This window comes from Mchenga conophoros, linkage group LG10 (genome assembly GCF_057382185.1).
Source record: "Mchenga conophoros isolate Kocher_MC1m ecotype Shallow Benthic linkage group LG10, M_conophoros_male_GT1.1, whole genome shotgun sequence".
In the NCBI taxonomy this organism is placed as follows: domain Eukaryota; kingdom Metazoa; phylum Chordata; class Actinopteri; order Cichliformes; family Cichlidae; genus Mchenga; species Mchenga conophoros.
In genome coordinates, this window is record NC_140535.1 from 34501580 (window position 1) to 34516976 (window position 15397).

General features: G+C 42.3%; 1 protein-coding gene and 2 non-coding genes across 3 annotated transcripts; 1 reads left to right on the forward strand and 2 right to left on the reverse strand.

Annotated features, from left to right (window-relative positions):
- Positions 1 to 643: 643 nt before the first annotated feature.
- On the reverse strand, positions 644 to 715 carry trnae-cuc (transfer RNA glutamic acid (anticodon CUC)). Its single transcript has one exon. It is a non-coding gene; the product is annotated as a tRNA-Glu (tRNA).
- Positions 716 to 1128: 413 nt separating this feature from the next.
- On the forward strand, positions 1129 to 1200 carry trnaw-cca (transfer RNA tryptophan (anticodon CCA)). Its single transcript has one exon. It is a non-coding gene; the product is annotated as a tRNA-Trp (tRNA).
- Positions 1201 to 2524: 1324 nt separating this feature from the next.
- On the reverse strand, positions 2525 to 13178 carry ncf1 (neutrophil cytosolic factor 1). Its single transcript, XM_085289918.1, has 11 exons — positions 13081 to 13178; positions 12826 to 12906; positions 12649 to 12724; positions 10327 to 10495; positions 10188 to 10246; positions 9601 to 9723; positions 6683 to 6790; positions 6477 to 6594; positions 5921 to 6019; positions 5081 to 5247; positions 2525 to 3672 (listed from the first exon to the last, which is right to left on the reverse strand). The coding sequence occupies exons 1-11, from the start codon at positions 13150 to 13152 to the stop codon at positions 3509 to 3511; spliced, it is 1236 nt and encodes a 411-aa protein (XP_085146044.1). The 5' UTR covers positions 13153 to 13178; the 3' UTR covers positions 2525 to 3508.
- Between the last annotated feature and the right edge of the window lie 2219 nt (positions 13179 to 15397).

Consider the following 15397-nt stretch of genomic DNA (forward strand, 5'->3'; position numbering starts at 1 on the left):
GGACACTTGGACCAGTCGTTAAAAACTTTAAAAATACTGTTTGCTTCAAGAAAACGTTAACATATTTAGACGATGCCTTCTCTGTGTGGTTAATGAATTATGAAATAAAAAATGTCTTTATATGCTTTTACAAGTCAACAAGTGCAAAAGAAGAGGACGGTTGGTCACCCTAGCCTGTGCAGACAATTTGCTTCTGCAATCTAAGATAGATATTTTTACACTTTTATTGCTGCTGTTATACAATTTTAGTTATTGATTCGTTGATTTTTGTGAATACCAGAGTGACATAATTGGTTACCCATCCAATGCATATGGTGTCCTGCTGACCCTGCTCCTCTGACAGGTGAAAGACGTTTCTAATGTGAAACTGCGTTTTTATTTTGAAGGGAAGTTTTAATCACCTGACTTCCTCTTCTCGCTTTATTAATTCTGAATGACTTGTCGTGCCCTTATGCAGCACGCCAGAACACGCAATCTCTCTGCAGGGAACATTAAGATGCACCAAAGATACAACAGCCTGAGAGTATCTTTGCTTTAGTGAATCTTGTACTGTGCATACTGACATAAATAACTAAAGAATCACTTTTCATTTAAAAAAAAGTTTGTAAATTCATGTAATTAAAGCAATATTATAAAACTAATGTTCCCTGACCGGGAATCGAACCCGGGCCGCGGCGGTGAGAGCGCCGAATCCTAACCACTAGACCACCAGGGACAGATATCAAGCAAGTGTCACCAGGTCGATTCATAGTACACTACATATACGTTATATGAGATGGTTGTGTGCAGTAGCTAATATTAATCAACGAGCAGAAGAACTGTTCAATGTCTGTTATATCGGTACACTGACGGCGACACAAAGCTAACAACCCCCTTCACTTTTAACTACTTTAGAGCCCTGCTTTTTAAGCGTCGCTTAGCCGTTAGCCCTTCGCTAGCGGCTTTCGCTAGCTTTACCTTGCAGAACGACAGCGACGCGACACATGACGGCGGCTTTATGTCGCTTTTGTTTCGTGATGCTACAAATGACGGTAGCACATGTCTTTTACTGTGATATAAATTTAAAAAAAAGACTTTAGCATGAATGGTGCTTATTCATATGACCATATACCCACTGCTTGCACACAAGACCTCGTGGCGCAACGGTAGCGCGTCTGACTCCAGATCAGAAGGTTGCGTGTTCAAATCACGTCGGGGTCATCCTGTTTTTTAAATTTCTTTTCCCTTCATAATTTTACATCAAAATTGTTAATTATTTTGGTTTTATCGAACAAACTCAAAGTGAAACAGTCACTAATTATGCGAATACGTAATGATGGCAGTATGTGTGGTGGACTTGTGTGACATGTATATAGTTATACCTATATAACTATATACACTATATATAGATAGAATTGTTGAATTGTTTTGAATTTGCATTGTTTATATTGTCTACTTTATTACTTAATGTTTTCTTTATTTTAACCTTTGTGTACAGCACTTTGTGACTGCCTGTCTACGAAAAGCACTTGATAAATAAACCTTACCTTATCTGCACTGAACATATATTTTAACTTCCACGTAGAGTCTTAAGGACATGGTTTATTAAGGTGGTACAGTAACAGGGCAGTTAATGTAAGGAGAGAATTTCTCCTGAATAACTCACTCTCCAGATCCGGTAACTAACCTCTCTCAATACACACTCAATGTCTTTCATGCAACACAACCAAAACAGTAACATTGTAACAGAGATCCTGAGCACATCACAATAAAATATCATACAATATAATTACTCACACACACACACACACACACACACACACACACACACACACACACACACACTTTGAACTGAAGTGTTTTAATGTATGAGAATCACAGTGTTAAGCATGTAACCTATGTAGTTATAAGATTGTATATTATAAGATTATGCCACTTTCTGTGTAAGATTTAATAATTAGGATTTATGTGCGATATTTTACCGTGTCATGACCTATTGTGAAAAGCCAAAGCCAAAAGCGTAGCCAGTCCTGACTGGCCTCTGGCCAGGACCTTGGCTGCTACCTGAGCCTGCAGCTGTGTTTGGCTGGAGGACGGGTGGGAAAGTTACGCTGCAGCAGGGGGCGGGGATACTGGTCCCCATATATTAGAGGACCAGAGGCGTCCGTCTCTGTGTTGCTCTGCTGTCTGTGCTTAAGGCTGTACACCTCGGGGGTTTGCTTTGCTTGCTTTCTGCTATGTGTTATCTTGCTATACCTTGTATGTATTTTCTTGCTGTTCATATGATTCGGTGTATTAAACTCTGTTCCAAGAATTCTGGAATTTTTCCAGAGCATCTGTTTGAGTACCTTGATTTTAACTGGATCTAAAAAAGTTGGATCTCCACATCGTTGGTGGGAGAAGATATCAGGATGGCTTTAAAATTTGCAACCACAGATGACTGAATCACCAAAAATTACATAAAGTGTTTCATGTACATAAAGCACATGTGCTGTGCAATGGCCTTTATTTTCTAATAAAAGTAAATTACCCAGTGAACACCTCGAACTGTTTTTTATACTTTATAAAGCAATTTACAAAAAAAATAGAGGTATGACAGTCAGAGTCGCGTAACATGTACACTTTAAATAGGACAACAAGCAAATAAAAAGGTGAGGTGATGCTCCACAAATGCAGGTATTTACTTATTCCGAAACCATTTTTTTGTGCTGATATTTGGCATAAATTAAAAATAAGCTTACAAATTACAACAAAACAAAGCATTTTTACCCCCAGATAACTAATAAAAATGTGCCAAAGACACGGTTATTCTTTTATCACCAAAGTTCCAAATTTACATGTTAATGGTGCAGGTGGGTCAGAGTTTCAATACTGCTTATAATCATAATAAAATTTAATGGTGTTATCTTTGAGATTAACATCTACAGCAGACAACCTGCTATTCAGACCTGTTTGTGAGGGGCAGCCAATCAGAAGAAAGCTGGCTTAAAAGAGGAGGAGCTAAAACAGCTTATGTTAGACAGAGGAGTAACTTAGGAGCTGCGCTCAAGCCCAGTGTAAGACAAACAGGCATTATTTTGGACTCGAATCATACAAAGCTGCTCTGGTAGTCCAAAGATATAAAACATGGAGTCTTTAAAAGATAAAGCTCTGAAACAAAATGTACTGCTGCCTAAAGTCAAACCATGTAACTTTACACTTGTCATTTACTCTGACCGTCCATCTGCTAGAAAATATGGATTATTACGCCACTGAAAACAATTCCAGAAAAACACGTTTCGTCCTAAGAAGTGAGGAAATGTTTGAAAGGCTGAATTAAAGACGTGTTCACAAACCAATGAATAACTTACTGACACGTGGCTGCTTTTTGGTCTTTCCATGTGTTTGATGGCAGTTAGAAAATCATAGTACATTTCCAGCCCTTTTATCCACACCTTGTAATATATCTAAAAACTCAAAACATGAAGGTCTTCTAAAACTAGTTAACAAAACGGCTCTGTAAGGATTGCTCCGTCAAATCTTTTTTGTGCTAGCTTGAGGAGCTGGACGGTGACTTGTGGATGCTGACTTTCTTGCAGGTGTTGTCGGTGCAGCGCTCCAAGATGAGCTCTGGGCTGGGTCGGGGAGGGATGACCGGCGCCTCCTTCTTTAGCTCGCTCTCCGAGCTGGTGCCGGACATCTCGGGAATGTTATCTGTGAGTCAGAAACAGCAACACGAGCAGGTCAGCCCGGGGTTCGAGGAATAACATTAAAGACCAAGTTCACACTAACTGAAACAGAAGTGTCACCAGTTGTTTGGTTTTAATGGTCTGGTTGAGACTCCTGTCCAGAGGTGGCACAACTTTATCAGAGACATTCTGTAGTTAAGTAGAAGTACAGATACTAGTGTTAAAAAATACTCCAGTAACAGCTGAAGTACGTCACTTTGTTTCGCAGCATGTTTCATAATATAACTCGTCTCAAATGTGTTAAAGCAAACAAGCCTGTTTCAAAAATGTAGGGAAGAAAAGTAAGAAGTAGTCGCAAGACAAACTACTCAAGTAAAGTGCAGATACCTGAAAAGTCTACTTAAGTACAGTAACATATGTATTTGTACTTCATTACTTTCCACCTCTGCTCCTGTCAAATATCGTCCTAATTCCGAATTTGTATCACAAGAACTGTTCATTAATGTATTTCCAAGACTCTTAACACGATGTTTAACCACCACAAACATGTACTCAACCTTCGCCCTGAATTCAAGTCTACCTTTAAACCCTAAAACAAGCTTCCAATCCCCAAACAGGCCTTTGAAGGAACCAAAACGCTCTAAGGTTTACTCTGATGGTTCTAATAAAGATAGCTGGACATCTCAGTGGATCGTTGGCCTCCTCCTGGGACTAAAATGTTCCAGTATTATGAAGCAAGTTTAAATCCATATTCAACCTGTCAAAGATTTTTATGCCTTTTGACCTTCCTCATGCAATCGTATGTCTGGGCTTGGTGTTGGTAAAAGGTCTCTCTGTGGCTGAGATCTGTACATGGTTTTTATGAAGTTTTACCCATTTAATTCCCTTCATTCTTATTGGCTGAGGACTGTCTAGTTAGCGCTCTCTGTTGCGCATCTAACTCGGTTGTAACAAACCAACCATTTTGTTGCAAAATGGGATTACGAGGAAGTCAAAAATCCTCTCAGTTTGGCTCTGATGTGTTTTTATACATCAAATTACCTGCAAGTGATGCAAAGGAGCACAGACTGATGTCCTGTTAGAGAAAATTACAAATATGTGGAGATTTCCAGTGTGTGTGAACATTTTTAGTTCGATTTCCATCATGTGGAGCAGATCGCGTACGGTTTCCCACATACATCCCCCAGTATCAGTTTCAGCCATGCCTCAAAAGCTTTCTGTTTGCAGTAGCATATTTGCTTTGACACCTCTAAAATGAACGAACTGAAAAACAATTAATTTAACAAAAACAACAAACAAAAAAACCTTTTAGCATTTTTTCAAAGACTTTAAAAGAGTAGATGTTCAAACATGTGAATACTGCTAAATGTATGTTTTATTTACTTCAGAGATTTTAAGACTTTTTAAGACAGTGGTGGACACGTGGTCATTACCCTGGTTCTTCCTCTCCTTCAGCGGGGACTTTGCTGCATTCCTCTGTGGTTCGCTGAGCCGGCTGCCTTTCTGCTGGAGGTAGCGGCGGCTGTTCCGGCGGTAGGTTTCCTGGCTGAGCCGCTGGCGAGACTTGTTATGAATGCTCTTGGCATTTCTGATGGTCGATCTGAGGGAGATAAAGGACAGGTGGTGGGTTTGTTAAGTGTTTGGAACAGCTGCAAGCTGCAAAAAAGGTGAGGTGATAGACTTTGTTTCTTCTTGGGTGGAAAACAGTTTGCAAAAGTTTAGTATTAAATCTGAGGCTCTTGGAAGATTTCTTCCCCTGTAACTGGTCCTTTGACTCAAAAGGTTCAACATCCCCTGGATTAATGTATCCTGTATTTTAGCATTTATCCAACCTGTATCCATCGCTGAGATCAAATATTTAACCTGAATCCCTCAGTCCTCAGTGTTTTAACCCAACTCATAATGGGCATCTGGGGGTAACTGAAGGTCACATAACCTGCAAATTGTAATTACACAAAATTGGTAATATTATCTGTTTTTATTACATAGCTGCTGATTTCCTGTCAGCTGTGGCAGATTAAAAAGCAGAAAAATGACCCAGACACCCAAAAATAACTCCTGCAGAGCATTTTCTGGAATTTCTAATTCTATGAGCACATAAGCGGACCACAAAGCAACAAGGAGAAATGAAATCACATCCTGAGGGTTTTTTCACAACTCACTTCCCTTTAATCTGATGTTACACAGTAAAATGCCAGTATGAGAATGGAGGAGGCACTGCAGACCTGGCAACAGAAACCAGCTCATTATGTATTTTAAGATGAGGCACAGACCTGCGAGGTGGTGGCTTCTGCCCACCGGGGTTGAATCTCTCTCTCTTTCCGGCCTTCGACAGGAACAAAGAGGGGAAATATCCAGTCTCGTCTCCTTTCCTGTACAAAACAGCCGTTTAAGAGGAAAAAAAGGTTCAATGAACTTTACAAATGTGGAATTAGTCTCAAACAACAGCTTTTCTTTAACTTTATAACCCTACAGTGCAGCATGTCTGAGAAATACACATTAGGCAACCTGCTTTCTGAGTTGAGCTGAGTGTATAAAAATATATTTTTTATAAACTGTCTGTGCAGTCTGTATGGTGTCATACAGAAAGGGGATATCCCTCATATGTTCATCTCAGGTACACAGCTATGGCTGTAGGCTGTCTTTTTAGGAGGACAAGCTCCAGGAGCTGGAGCTGGAAACAAGCAGAGTGGTTCCATGTTAAAAACTGAGACCGGTGTCGAAGTACAAAAACTCTCTGAATCTGTGTTTTTTATGAATGCAGAGTCTGTGAGATCAAGCGTCTGTTAAATGTACTGAAGGGGCTCTGAAGTGAAGGACTCGTCGTACCTTACGACCCACCACCCGTCCAGCAGCTTGTGGATGACCTCGACAGTTTCACCGACCTCCAAAGAAATCTCGTCGTCCTGCTCCGCCTTGTAGGCCTGGATGGTGATGTGCTCGTCTCCTGCAGTGACACACAGCATTTTATATGAACGTGTGCCTAAAAGATAGAGTGCCACAACCCACGGTGGATTAAAACCAGAGCTTCTTGCCTTCGTAGTTGGGTTCAACGTCCTCGGCCTCGTCCGGTCCATCCAGAGGCTCCAGGTATGACGCGGGAATCCAGCCTCGCTTTGACTCATACTGGCAGAACCACCAACCTGATCACAGCAGGAACATCAAGCGTCACTCAGTAAGGCTTGAAATTCGAGACCAACATAAATTATTCAGCTAAGTGTTTACTGAGGTCAGCGTTAAAGTGAGAAGATGGGTTGTTTTCTATTGGCTTAATTCTCTGCGACCTGCGACCTGCTGGAGCAGGGGGGCTAGGAGGAGGAGGAGGAGTTGGCCGTCCGACTGCGGTCTGGAGTGTGGAGCCTTCCTGCTGCTGCGGAGTCGGGGCGGTCTGCCTCCCCCCACCGCAGGGAAAAGGGAAACACCACCTGGGTCTGGGTGCAGTTCCCCCCTCCAGGGGCGGGGGTACCTAGACCCGGTTTGTAGAGTACGCTTGGGGAGTGTGATCGTGTGTACAGCGTCTCTTTATGTCTGTCTCCACGTTGGTTGAGTGTGGAGTGAGTGCATATGAGAGCATGAGGGTGGGAATGGATGTTTGTGTCTGTGTGTGCCTGTATGTCTGTGTCTATATGTCAGGTTGGGTGTCAGGCGCCACCTCTCTGGGGACATCTCAGGCCCTCCAAGGTTTGGAGGCCTATCTCCCCCTACCACCACTTCCCCTGCCAGTGGCGGACCCCCTCAGACATCGGTGCGTTGGTGGTTCTTTGTGTCTGGGGGTGGGCGTCCAGGTACACACCGGCTCACTCCTTGGCGGCCGCTTATCGGGGCCTGGAGCCTGGGGCTCGCTCGGGCCACTTCGGAGGTGGGGTGCCCCCGGCCTCTCGGCCTGGGGCTCGGTCACTCAGGCGCAGCTGGCTGCCGGCGGAGCTCACGGGCGCGTCACTGCAACTCCCCCTGGCTTCTGCTCCGCGGCTGCTGAGTGAGCCCTCATCTGGGACTCTCCTCAGCTCTTTCTGGGACAGTGGCGCGGCTGCCCCTCTGTTGGTCTTCCTTGGTCTCTTGTGTTCTGGGGGCCTCTGGATGTCTGGAGTTTTGATCTCCTCCATACCTGCTTCATGCCCTGGAGGACGGGGCTGTGGCCCCCCCACACCTTCTAGCAGATTATTACATGAAGGAACCTTTTAAAAAACAAAAAACAAGCGCGTCCATGCTCACAGGTGTACACACGGGTGATCACACCCACAAACTACACCCTTTTTGGCTCCTACCTCAAAGCACACTGTGTTCTGTTGATCTTATGTGCTGCACAATAATGTTTAACATTTAGTATTTACTGTCATATTCCCATATATCATTGTGATGTTGTTTATTCTATTACTCTTGTTCTCTTCTGCTTGTTTTCTTTTTTCTTTCTCAGCAGGTGATCCAGGTGATCGATATATGCATTTTTTTTCTCTGCCCGTTCTGTTGGTTTTTGTCTTTTGCCCTTCTCCCCCGTCCCTCTTCTCAGCTGTTTCTCTTTCCCTCTTTCTTTCTCCCCTTCTTTCCCCCAGTCAAGTCTGTCCCGTATTCAGTAAGTGAAAATAAAATAAACAATAAAAGGTGAATCAAATAGACCATTACGGCAAGGCTGGGATGGTCAATTTGGTAAAGTAAATCTGTTGGGCATCTTTCTTTGCCTTTAGACAACAATTCTGATGCAACAGAGCCAAACGGGACAGGCCAAAAAAAAAAAAATAAATAAACCCCCCGGTGGCAGAGCGGCCATGAGGAAGAATGCACATTCAAGACGCTTCTGCACTGGCTTCACCTTTCAGACCTTCTTTTATATATACGGTGTGTGATACTGTGACTGGAAATACTGCAGATTCTTGACCAAAGTGGCATAATTTAGAAGTAGGAAACAAGAGCTGAAGTAAAAGTCAGAGTGGTAAAGGTGGTATTTAGATGTCTGTGTAGGTTTTCAGTCATCCGGGTCATGCTGAGGAGCTTGGACTTCCTTAAGTTTCCTGAGGATGTTTCGTTGCTCATCCAAGTGACTTCTTGGATGAGCGACGAAACATTTCTCCCACTGAAAACGTTACGTCCAGATAAACAGAATCAACCTTTTGGGATTTACTTACCTGGATGATTCAGCATGCATCAAGACAGATCACATAAAACTCTACTTAAACCAATTCGAGGCGCAATCAGAGCAAAACTTTTGTTTTCCTTCTGCATCTGCAAGCTACTTTGCAACCTCTCCTCCCCCCCAGCTCCTCTTTTTCAGGCAGTGTCACCATAAAACTTGACTAACTGTGCCGTAACACCAACTTCCTGTTTCTCTAGAATTTATCATCACTGAATAGTAAATCAACAACAACAAAAAACCATTCAGAGTATTTGTATCTTTTCATTTTCCCTAACATAGGGATTTAAAATCTGTACCTTTATTATAAACTCTGTACTATGCTGTTTTACGTTTTGTCTTTTTTACCTGCAGACATGTTTGATTATTGTTGTTTTTCTTTTTACTGAAATTAAGAAAGAATGTGGGTAACTAATGTATGCGTAATCCCAGTGAGTCAAAAGCTTTCCTCTAATATCAACTCATCGCACTGACTTCTTTATATGGTCGTTTACTGCAGAGACAGCACGACCAGGAAATGATGGACGTGCTGCTCATAAGAAGTGCCCTTTGGTAGGCTTCCTTTTAAAGAAGAATCAGAAGAAACATGCAAAGTTTTGGCAGGCCAGAACTAAAATGTATATAAAAACCAGATGTGTGGTAAAAATCACTAGTCACTCGAGAGGTGGGGCTAGCAAACCAAATAGCAAGTCTTAATTTTCACCTGATGTGGTTTATAGAAAAAACAAAACAAAACAATCACTGGCAAATAAAAATTTCAGGGAAAAGACGAAGGCTCTAAAATTCAGAATAACAAATAAACTCTAAAAGATTCAGTTGTTTTATCACCGTTCTCATTTTTCTCCACGATTTCCACCAGGTCACCGGTGTGCAGAGTGATCTCATACTTGGTCGACTTTTCGAAGTCCGCAATCACTCTGTAGGTGTCCAAGATGATGGGGGCGGAAATCTCTGAGAAGTCAAACACAAGAATCTGTTTTAGTCTCATTAAAAAGACCTGCAACATCTGGATGATGATGTCTTCCAGTTTCTGAACATGTGCCCAGTAACCGTGTGGCCAAAACAAATCACACCCAGCTTTTGTTTTTATTAAAACATTTGATCAAAGAGCTCACAGTCTGTTTAGAAACAGAGTTATGAAGGACAATCTTGAGGTGGGATCAGGAAATAGACACGTTGGTCTCTCCAAGTTTCTTTGCAGCCCACCTTTTCCTCAGCTCCTCCCTTTCAGGGTCTCTGATCTAATCAGTGTCACATCTTTTGTCTGCTCTGTCTTGTGCTTTCCTTCACCTTTTAGAAGGACATGGCTGCCATCACACCAAATATAACTGCTGCTTCTGACCATAGTGGTCCTGAATGAATTACAGAATGTAACACGTGAATAATAGAAGGCTGTGAGTGTGAGTGAGTCTTACCGGACGCCACGTCTCGAGCCTGGTCTCTGGACACCAAAAAGGTCTCGGCTCTTTTCAGTCTGAGGAGGAAAGGGTCATTTATACATCGTTCTATGTTTAACTGCCGTAACGTAAACAGAGACGTGCGTGATGTACTGACGTGTTTGGGGCAGGCGGGTTTTCATCCTCTGGTCGGACCTTGAAGAAGCTGGAGAGGTGTTTGCAGCGGGAGATGTGAGGCGGCAGGCTGATGACCTTTTGGCAGTACTCAGCCAGGGTGCTCTTCGTGGTTTCTCTTGACTTCTCGCTTTCCCATAACCACCGAGGAGCTGAGGACAGAAACACAGTCTGTGTCTTTGGGGTAATGTTTTCTATAACAACAGGAAACTGTTGTTCAAAGATCCATGTTAGGTCCTCTTTTATGCTCAGTAAATGCTACCAACTTTTCACTGCTAAACTGATGACACTCAATTTTCTGCACCTGCAATAACTGAGGAAGAGCTTCCTGTTTGGATGATCTACAGTCAGTGTAAAAGATGCAGAGCCTGTGGCTGCAAAGAGACATCCAGCCTTGGCCTCAGTCAATGCTTTCTGTAGCAGAGATGTCATCCATCCATCCGTGCAGGGCTACTGAACTATAAAATGTCACCCCCCATGCTGCTTAATGCCGCATTAAGCAGACAGATGGGTTTTTCCACCCATCTGTCTGAATTAGATGGGTGGAAAAACACGAGTGGTTGGATGGATGCTACGAGATGTGCCAAGTTGTCAGCTATCTTTAGGAATCGCCTTCTTAGTGCAAAAATACTATATTATACACTGTTAAAAAAAACATTGTAAAACAACGGTAATATTCCAGCAGCTGGGGCGCCAAAATACGACCGTGAAATAACAGAAAATAACTGTCCCATAAAAATACGGTTATTTCCAGTAATGAAAATAGAATTAGTTGCGCTAATTTGACCTGGGATCTCGCCTTTTTCAAGTGCCGCTAAACATTAAATCAGGAACATGTTAATGTGATTAAACCATGAAACCATCTATAAATAGGAAAAAAAAACATCTTAAAACAACGGTAATGTTCCAGCAGCTGGGGCGCCAAAAATACGACCGTAAAATAACAGAAAATAACTGTCCCATAAAAATACGGTTATTTCCAGTAATGAAAATAGAGTTTGTTGCGCTAATTTGACATGGGATTCTGCCTTTTCCAAGTGCTTTTAGACATGAAATTAGGAACATTTTTACGCGATCAAACAATGAAATTACCTATAAACAAGGTCACTGAATGTGGAAATATGAATCATAATACGTAAATGTGCAGAAATATACAGTTAACCGTTGGTTTAAGTAATAATTGATTACTCGGAGATCTCGGACTTTTGCGAGATTTTCCTCCCATGTCCCCTGCGGGGCTCCGTAATATTACACTATTGACCTGTGTTATCTTCTTGAATTTTTCATACATTCGACTAAAGAAACGGGAACAGACGATGTGTTTGGAGACAGACTGCTGGTCCCTAAAGAACCTATTTAAAATTGGTTCTTTGCCAAACTGTCCGTTTTGTGGACACACATCAGTGGTTTATTTGAGTAAGGTGCAGTTTTATGCTTTAATGAACTTGACTGAAACTGAGTAAGAAAGCAGCCAATGTTCAAAATGTTGAAAGATCTTCAGAAAACCTGGAGAATGGCTTTAAACTACAAGAAGGTTTGGCTGTTTGGAAGCAAACGAAACATTTGCACTGTAAAAAAAAAAGACTCCCCTACTTTTGCATCTCAAACATAATATATTTACAAGATATATTTAAATATATTTATACAGATGCAGTTTTGTCTTGTCCTTCACGTCGCAACAGCTGTTTTGTAATGAAAGTTTCCTAAGAGGGGTGTGTAAGGTGGCAGTTCTGTTTTCTTTGAAGAGGAACAGAAAATGACAGTGAAAACGAGGACTCGCATGTTTCTGTTTAAAATGAAAGGATCCAAACTTCCAAAAATCAGACGGGAAATGCCCTAAAATGTCTCTAAAAGTCTGCACGTCTCACAGCTGCTGTCTTTGCACGCTGTGACCAGTCAAAGTAACCTGTGTGTTGTGTCACCAGTGCAACGCGCTGCTCTGACTCGTGTTGCCATATATTCTTGGGAGAATTAATCACAGTTCTCCCACTTCTTCTTTTTCGTAACGTATTTTTTCTCCTGATTTCACTGTAACTGCTGCTCAAGAGCTGCATTTAGACACCGGCTGATTTCAGCTGTGTTGCGTTTGGGGGAAAAGCAGAAGTGAGCCCGGCCGCAAGAGGCTGATAATCACAGGTGCTTCCTGAAAGCGGAGGGGTTTTACACAGAAAAGATACGACTGGAAATTATTCTTTTAATACTACTCCGTGGTTTCATATGATTACCTGCTGAGGTGTTGATTTTGACCTCTGCAGTGTTACATATAAATAACTTACCTACAGTAGGAGAGCTTCCTCTTTCTTACCTGGCAATGAGGGGATGATTCTGTCTCTCTTTTCTATTTGACCGGACTCGATGGGAAACATGTCCTTCAAAGATTTCTGTGATGAAAACAAAATATTTTTGAGCTCTGACGACTGAACTTTATTTTGTCCAAACGTTACTGAGCAGAGCCTTTATTTCGTGGTGCAGATGGACTTACGTGGAAAGTGTGGATTTCAGGATACGTCCTGTAGATGAGCTTCTCTGAGAGGTCGCTCCATTTCACCATCAGCATGTACACCTGCACACATTTAAAGGCACAAACAGAGGAGCTACTTTCACAGTTCATCAGACGTTTAAAGACTCTCGACCCTCAGAATTGAACTCGGTGCTGTTGGTGATGTTAAAAAAGATTCTACACTCGGTTTTTTTTAGGACTTTTTAGGGCAGCAGAATAAGATGTTTGCAGCCTTACGTAGTGCTGACTCGGGAAGAAGCGCTTCTCGTAGCCCAGCAGCTCCAAGTGCCTGACGTAGATGTTCTCCATGCTGAGAAGCAACACACCAGCGGAGTCCAACTGAGCTGAAAGACAACAGACGCGAAGCTTTTATACTGTGTGTGTGCCACGGCAAGGCTTACTTCCTCTTTGTGAACATTTCAACAATCAGAAAGAAGGAAATTCTGCTGCTTTCACTTCTCAACTGTAATATAATTTTTATGATAATAATTAAGAATAACGCCTGTGTTTGTTATGCTTACAAAACTAAAACAGAGTACAAGTGCTTTCAGATTTACTAACGCTGGATGAATTATTGTAAAAGCTGAAGGAGTCACGCTCCAACCTTTTTTGAAGAAATGCTGAAAGTTTCCCTCGTTTGTTTTTCACAACCTTCCAGAAAGGGAAACACAAACTCCAGCAGCTGATTGTGTGGGCTTTCAGGGGGGCTTTCAGATGAACTTGTGACATGCCAGAGCTCTTGCAACAGGACAGGAGGAACTACCACAAATCCGAAAGAAACACAAACAAACACACATGGGTGAAGTCACGTACTGAGAGGCACGTGGGTCTGCTTTGCCCACGCTTTTCTGTTTACAGTGAGAAGGTAATAAGTGACGGTGAGATAAATTTAGATGAATGAGATCATTTTCAGGCTGTTTCATCAGTAATGGGGGTCATATTTGGAAAAGGCTGATGTCGCTGCTCCATGTGACACATCCTCAGTCACATTGCTGTCGCTCAGATCAGGCAGGACCAACATCTGAGGCTGAATCAGCTACACACGGTATGTTTCTGTGGCTTCGCCTACCCTAACACTGGGGGTCACACAAAGTTGAACCAAGGTGAAAGAGGTGGTTTTGGCAGCATCTGATCAATCAGTTATTGATAAGTGTGCTGGCAGCCGAGCGGGAGATTTCACAGAGGAAGACAAGAATACACTGTGGGAGAATCTGATTATTACCTTTATATAAACATTAAATTAATGTGTTCATTTTTGTTTCTCCCCTCGGTGTGGTTTAATACTCTGAGAATAAAGAATAAATATAAAACGGTGTATAAGAATCTATATTCAACACAGCCCGGCAAATATGTCTGTGAAGGTTCTCAGTCATCCAGGTCATCGTAGTCAAAGGAGCTTGCAAAGAAAAGCGTCTGGACTTCTTTAAGTTGCTTGAAGACGTTTCACCTCTCATCCGAGAAGCTTCTTCAGTTCTAAGGTCAAATGATGCAGATGGACTCAGCAGTCCATCTGCATCTAAAGGATAAAGGACACTCTTTCGAGGATGCCAATGTTCACATTTTGGACGGAGAGGACAGATGGTTTGAAAGAGGAGTTAAAGAAGCATCTATGTCTATCTCCTTTGTCCCACACGCCATCAGACTGTTTAACTCCTCTCTGGAGGGGAGAGGGAGGGGAAACAGGAGGACAAAGGAGGGGGGAACAACTAAGCTGTAGTGCCTCTTCACCTCACTGTACAATACCTTTTGTGCAATACTTTTGTAAATAGTCAACGGTGCAATAGACTCAATACTTGAAATGTGCAATTCACTTGTATTTTTATTTTTATTCCTATTTGTTCTATTTATCCCCTTCGTATATTTTATTTATATTTGTCTCTGTATTTATATATGTGTGTGTGTGTGTGTGTGTGTGTGTGTATATATATATATAATATTCTGTAACTGTAACTTCTGTCGGTGCTGTGCTTTTGGAAACCGAATTTCCCAGAGGAACCCACCCGAGGGATTAATAAAGTTCTATCTTATCTTATCTTATCTTATCTTATCTTATCTTATCTTATCTTATCTTATCTTATCTTATCTTATCTTATCTTATGTCCACTGTGAGCGACCATCTTTGAACAGAGGCGGGGGTTTACGACACCAGCTGTGTCCCATCTATAATCCAGTTTTCAGTTCCCTCCCCAGACGCCTTAACGCCCACTCACATCCTGGGCCATCTGACCTCAGGAATTCGCATGATAAGGTGGGGCCAGGTTTCACAATGAACACACCCGAAACTCTGGCTGATTGGGACCCACACCCAGTTTCACACCTTGGCTCAGGCGATTAGAGGATCATCAGGGGGTCCTTTGGTCCCTCTGTGGGGGGAAACTCCCACTAGGTTTATATCTGGGACTCTCCACCATTTGACCTTAGAACTGAAGAAGCTTCTCGGATGAGAGGTGAAACGTCTTCAAGTAGCTTAAAGAATTCCAGACGCTTTTCTTTGCAAGCTCCTTTGAGTCCGGCAAATACTCTCACAGCCCGTTTGTCGTCTTTGGAAAACACG